Genomic DNA, 6,968 nt, shown 5'->3' with positions numbered 1-6,968 from the left:
CCTCTTGACAGTTTAGCAGAGCACAGCAGACAGTCTGCTGGTTTGTCCTCCGTGCTGCTCTTAAATATCTCCAAACTGCCGACGTTACTTCTTCTTCTTCTGCTTTTCTTCTCATCGTTCTTCTTCTGTTATTCGGGGGTGCGGTCGGAAATAACTTGTCAGTGCGTTAGCGCCCCCGCCTGGTATGGATTGTTGTTTACCCTTTGTGCAGCGCAGCACAGGAGGGGACAAAAGTGGTATCGGTTAAGAGTATCGGCTGGCTTTTACGAGTACGAGTACGAGTACTTGATGCTGGTATCGGATCCGATTCCGATACTGGTATCGGTATCGGGACACCTCTACTCTTAACACACTTCTGGTCTAAAAACTAACCTGCTACTAGCTTCCAAAATGCCGAAATCAATCCGTCTTCGACCCATCTCCAAAACCTCTCCAGAACCTTCCATCTCCACTAGCCTACCGACAAACTGTTTTGATTGGTTGTTTTGGAAATGTGGTGTGTTTGAGGAAATGGGAAAAATAGGTTTCATGGGACAGTCAAGCACTTCCTGGTCACAAAACGTTCTCTAAATGCGCACCAAATGCGTAAAAATGCGCACATTATGGCAAAAATTATTCATCATTAAATCTGGTTTTATTTGGAAGCAAATAAAAAATAAAACTATATAAAAACATTACTTTTGTAAAGTTTGAAGTCTGTGCTGTCCAAACCAATTCAAATGAACACTTTGTATGCTGCCACTTTTTTTTCCAGAAGTCCTATAAATTCATCACAGCTTTGCCCACTCCAGAGCGGGCGTCGACCTCAGAGGGTTAATCTGCAGTTTGTTTCTGCTGAAAGCTGATCTCACTGGAAGTCTTACCCTGCTCTGCTCTGATTGGATGAAATGGCTCTGGGTTTCATCTGAGTTTTTGAAAGCTGTGTCTGTTTAATCCTGATACAACAGGGTCCCGCTGCCCTCCTCGAACGACGAATCGCACCTGTGCGACTAGAACTTTTTTTTCTACGAAATCAGGTCGCATTTGCGACCAAATTGGTCACACTCTGGAGCCCTGCTAGCTGTTTTTTTTTTCACAATCGCTGGAACAGTCTTAGTTATGCATACATGTCAACCTTTTCGGACATTTACTTGTATAGAAAACCTCAAAAATCCGTAAAGTTTGCAAAAAATCCATACAACTGGCACCCGTGGGGGGGGTGTCTGTCAGCTGCGGACATGAAAGCGCCTGCTGCGAAGGAGGAGGAAATGAGAGTGGAAAACATTCAAAACTTATTTCTAGTGGCAGAACAGGTTGGAAGATGGCTGTTTAATGTTATTTGTTGTTTTTTTTTTCATCATCCTACAGGCGTTGGATAAATTTGAAAATGAGGTTTTGAAAAAATCCGTGAGATTGCTCTATACATCCGTATACCTGCAAAATGACGTAAAATCCTTAACTTACGGACAATCCGTACAAGTTGACATGTATGGGTATGCAAATGAGCCTTATGACATTCCATCTGGTGCACTATTTTTTTATTTTGATCGGGTATGTGCACCTGCGCACCACTTATGTGCACCTCTGTCCATATTTGAGCTGCTCTGCTCTTTTGAATAGTTTCCACTGATTCTTCTAACTTAAACATTTTGAACTTTGTTTCATTTAAAAGCATAATTTCTGCATAAACTTTGACCATATTTAATTATTTTGAAGCCATTTAAGTTCTAGTTACTTGCATTTCTGTTTTGTAATAATAAAGTATAAATTTACTCCTAATCAAGGTAAATTCAGTTTGTTGAATCGTGAGATTCAATGTTGTGCAAAGGTAATTTTTTAGAGTCATGCTGCGTTCACACCGAACGCAATTTCATCATCAGGAGCCTCAGGTTTACATACAAAGTCTATGGTGGACGCACTTCAATCAGCGTCAGGAAGTGCTGCGGCGCCTCAAGCGCGATTAGAGCAGCGCGATTTGAACGATTTGAACGATCTGAGCGTTCGACGCGCTGAGGCGCAAATCGCTGAAGTTAGAAAATCTGAACTTTTGCAGCTCGACGCGCCGCGTCAACCAATCAGAGAGACTCCACTGTGTGACGTAGCGACATATTTCCCAACGGGACAGTTTACTGAATGATGTCCACTAACCTGAAACAGATGGAGAGGAGCTCTTTAGCTGAAATCGAGTGCCTGCAGTCGGTGTCCTGACAGGAGATATCTGCACCAATACGTGGCAGCGGCTCATCAGACTGGAAAAATAGTCCTGAAAGCGAGCTGTGAGCCTCTACTCTGAATTATCTGGTGAATTAATTATGAATTAATTATCTGATGAACGTGACATGCTCTTGCTCTCTGTAAATAAAGCAAAGCCACTTCCTCGTCCGACATTAAACAGAGCCCGACAGAGGAGGGAGGGGCGGGGAGGCTCTTGCCGTGCAGCGCTTCAGGAGCTGTCCTGCGTCTGACCTCAAAGTGCACAAGCGACCAACTTCAGTGTTGGCTGCGATTTTGAAGCTGAAATCGCGTTTGGTGTGAACGCAGCATAAGAAGTGATATCCAGTGTTTTATAATGTCTGATGTTCGTGTCATTTTTTGTTTTAAATCTGTTTGCAGTGTGGATGCTACGAAAGAGACAGGTCGAATGGGTCGGTTGATAAATCACAGTAAAACCGGGAACTGTCAAACCAAACTCCACGACATCAGCGGCATTCCTCACCTCATCCTCGTTGCCTCCAGAGACATTGACAAAGGCGAGGAGTTACTTTATGACTACGGAGATCGCAGCAAAGCCTCCATTGCTGCACACCCTTGGCTCAAGTACTGATGAAGAGTGGGGTTCTTAAAACAAAATAGTCAAGGGAAGTGGGKTTTTTTTATATTGTGTAAAAAATGCCTTAGAACCAGAATTTGTGCCCTTTTTTGTTGTAATGCAGAGGAAGCTGGAGGTGGGTCATCGGGTACTTGTTACATTTTCATTGAGGTCCAACTATACTATTATTTATATGTGTCTCTAAAACATTCTGGTGGTTTGCCAGCACATTTCTTTTGTACAGTTTGTACTCCTGAAGACCAGTGTCTCTACAGCATGCAGGCATTTTTATGCATTTTTATAAACTATTTTTTTTAAATAAGTTACTTGGTGATGCTTTACGGTTAAAGGCCCTGAGCTCCTTTGAGATCAACAAGAACAAGTGATTCACCGTACGATGGTTCGGTTCACATTTTTAGGGTTGAACAACAAAAAACCTTCTCAAAAAATTGAAAACTGTTGTCATGTTGAAATGTGAAGTTAGCTTGAACATGCACAGTTCAGAATAACTGGTATAAATACATAGTTTTTGTTAAGTTTAATGTATTTTTAATAATATAAAACATACATTTGAATTCTGGTGTAGAAAATTTTGAGAAAAAAACGCAGAAGAATCTTCTGGATGTGTTTGAAGACGAGCGTTTGTGAAGATTTCTAAAGATCTTTTGCGCTCAGCCTCGTGTCCTTCACTGGATACTCAGTGCGTTAATTTTATTCTCAGATTTTCCTGTCGCAGCATTCTTTGACACAAGCACACGTAACAAATCAACAAGTGAACCTGTCACACTCAGCTGATCTGTTGGCAGATTCCAGACCAGTTTCGTTCAGGTCCTAGTTTGATTAGAAAGACATAAAAAAAGAGACTTTTTGTCAGGTTGTGATGACTGGACAGAAAAAAGAAAGTAAAAATGTAAGCACTCTTCTAATAACAAACCAAGTGTTATTAGAAGAACTTAGGTTCAAATATTTGGTTTCATGGATCAGAAATTCTCAGTCTAGTGCTGAAGGTACTTTTATCAGACTTTGATTTTTTTTTTTTAATGGAGAGGAGTGGCTAATCTCTGAGATTAAACTTACATAAAGTAAACATGAGGCATGACATGAAAAAATCTGTAGCAGTCCTAATTAATAATAAACGTAAAAAAAACCAAGTAAACCAAACAGCTAAATGACAATCAGAAAATATTTGAAAGCATTAGTGAATGAGAAAAAAATTAAGAAGCCAGTAGTAAAACCAGCTGTGTTTGTCTTTATAAAAGAAAAATCTTGAAATCGAGTTTTTGTGAAACAGAGGGTATAATTATAAAGAAGAGTAAATAAAGGTGAAAACGTTAATGTTTCTGTTGATCCGTACTCCAACTACACCCAGTTTGTGTTGGTAGTTTTGGCGAAATGTTTCCAGTTTTTAACCCCAAAGTTATTTTGATCAAAGCCAGCTGTTTAAACCACCACAGAGGTTTTATTTTACTCTCAATTTCAAGTGTAACTTTTCAATTTTATTTATTTTCATTAGATTTTACTACACATTTTCAGCTGAATTATGTGCATTTTCTTTCCTAAGAAAACCTGATCTGCGGGTTTGATGGTTTATAAATAAGACTTTCTCTACATACATATTTATAACTCAGGACCTTAATGCCGATAATGTTTAATTTACTTATACAGATCAATGATCCCTACAGCAGAATTCATCTGGAATTGTTGTCTACATATTCATGAATTTTAAAGGGTAAGACTAACAATTTTTAAAAATGATCAATACATTAAAGACCAAAAAATGTTTTTAATGTCTTAAAGTAGTTGCTGAGTTCGGATTTTGGGAAACAAAGCTGCAGTATGTTGGGAATTATTTCTAGTAGAGGATAAACTAACATTTGATGCTTTAACTGGCTGCATGGAGTGACTTTAAAGATATTTCATTGTGTGTTTGAGGTATTAAAGGACGTGGCTAAATGTTGGGCTTATTTGTGTTTCAGATAGTGCGTTAATATGCTGAGTCAGCTTTAACACTCTTTTCCTGTTAAGTTTCTTTCATACATTTTTAATTTTATTTTATTACTATTATTATTGTTATTGTTTTGCATTTAAGCTACTTCTGCATATTTTGGGCTATTTTACATATTCAAATATTCAAACATTTGGCTCTATTGGGAACAGTGTGCTCTGATTTTAAGTATTTGTAACTTTTATGCTTTAATTTTTTAATTTTATTTTTTTACAAAACACAAAAAATTGTTTTATTAAGATTATAGTTTTATTTTAAAATTTAGGTATTATTTCTGGTCCAGCACAGGACTGGTTTTTAAAAAGTGTTGGACTCAAAAATAGATAAATGCATGATAACTAAGACTATTTAAGCTGAAAACGATAAAACTCAGTGTTTAGGATTAGAAACAAAGCTGGCCACCATGTTCAAAACATATTTATGGTTTCTTGTTATGGGCAGAAACTTGTGCCAGCAGAAAATGAATTTGAATTGCTCAGACTGAATCTGTATAGGCGTAATTTGAAAGTGAACGCATTTGAAAATGAATTTCACTAAATTAAAACTGAATTTAATGGTTTGAAACTGAAATTAAAGTTTTGAATTTGAATTCATTTGCTTTGAAACTGTATTTTGTTCTATAAAAAAATCAGTTTGACTACTTTCACTTCCAAAATTCAGATTTTTGTGTCACACATCCTTGTGTCCTTTAGAAATCCAGCAAGAGTAATCAAACACAGATCGACAGATTTACGTTTCACTTTGGTGAAACTTCCTTTCTGTAATGTAACAGAGTTGATGCGATCCATCGTAAAAGTGACAAAAAAAGATATTTTATTGCAGTGATTAACTTATATAGAAATGTTGCATTTTTACACCACATCATGGATCCGTCAGCAGCAGCATCCGACCTGCCTGCAGCTGGGAGCGAGGACTGAGCCATCTGTCGGTGCATTGAGACCAGGCAGGAGATCACGGCAGCATCTGTTGCCTATGGAAGAGTTGCGTTCATGTCAGAGTCTCTATAACTCCGCTCTGCATTGTCAAGTCTGTCTGTTCCAGGGGTGCCCAAACATTTTCCCCGAGGGGGCCAAAATGAAAATCTATCCAGGGCAGTGGGCCAAATACAGTAATATAATACATGAAATGCAAATACTTTTTAAAGTAAARTCCTTTATTTTTAACGATTAAGCTGTGCAATGGCCCTTTGTTGTTTTAGTCTGTGCACTTGGAGAAAGTCTGCCATACGCTCAAGTAGCAAAGGCTCATGGGACATTTCATAAATTGATAAAATGAGTTTTTGTGGTCTTACAAAGTGTGCAAATCTACATGTGTGGTTAAATCTGAACAAAATATTTCTTGTCATTTCATGTTTCATGTTTAATCCTAAAAAAATCAAAGATAAAGTCAGCACCATGAATGAAAACTACCTTCACTACCTTATATATAAAAGGGCTGTATACAGCCCTTTTATATAGTAATTTGACCAATGGAAATACTGTGTATATACATAGGATAACAGGTTACAACCTTGTAACTTTGGCAACTGTTGGTGGGCCAAATCAAATGGCTTGGCGGGCCAAATTTGGCCCGCTGGCCCCACTTTGGGCTCCTCTGGTCTATTCAGTTCTAGGGTCGGATTTATAAAGCTYGAGTATGCACAAAACGGGCCATGAAACTTTCATACGCAACTTTTCACACGCAGGTTCTGATTTATAAAACCTAAACTTGGTGTGAAAATGTCAGCTGCGTAGCTGCAGAGCAGGAAACGGGGCAAGAGTGATGAACTGCTGAAAAACAGGTTGGGTTGTTTAATTTTATTTATTGTTTTTTAGCGTCCTAGGCTCTGAGAAAAAAAAAGAGATTCATAAGATTGCTCTCAACATCTGTATACCTGCAAATGAGGGAAAATCTATATGTAAATGATCAACAGACAGTTAATGTGAGCGGTCCTCTAGATCAGTATTTCCCAAAGTTGGGGTCGGGACCCAAAGCAGGGTCCCAAAACATCAAGGTGGGGTCCTGATAAGATTTTCTGACTTAGTTACATTTTTGGCTTAGTTGTTACAAATGAGTGAGGTTAGTATATTTAAAATGGATAAATGTAGTATAAAAAATATTGTTACTATGTCCATGTTTAGTTGACCTGATACAAATGTTTATCATCCAAACATCGTTGTGGGCACAGGTCTCTGC

General features: G+C 38.2%; 1 protein-coding gene across 1 annotated transcript in view; it reads left to right on the top strand.

The window, feature by feature from the left end:
- Positions 1-5,382, top strand: part of LOC106527566 (N-lysine methyltransferase SETD8-A) — a 32,370-nt gene extending 26,988 nt beyond the window's left edge. The window contains exon 7 of the mRNA XM_014022489.1: positions 2,593-5,382. Within this exon, the coding sequence (XP_013877943.1) occupies positions 2,593-2,803 (211 nt within the window). The 3' untranslated portion in view covers positions 2,804-5,382. The remainder of the gene's footprint in view (positions 1-2,592) is intronic.
- Positions 5,383-6,968: the final 1,586 nt, after the last annotated feature.

Source organism: Austrofundulus limnaeus, unplaced genomic scaffold (genome assembly GCF_001266775.1).
Source record: "Austrofundulus limnaeus strain Quisiro unplaced genomic scaffold, Austrofundulus_limnaeus-1.0 Scaffold332, whole genome shotgun sequence".
In the NCBI taxonomy this organism is placed as follows: Eukaryota; Metazoa; Chordata; class Actinopteri; order Cyprinodontiformes; family Rivulidae; genus Austrofundulus; species Austrofundulus limnaeus.
The sequence above is the reverse complement of the archived record's forward strand: the minus strand, read 5'-3'. Positions and strand labels throughout refer to the sequence as shown.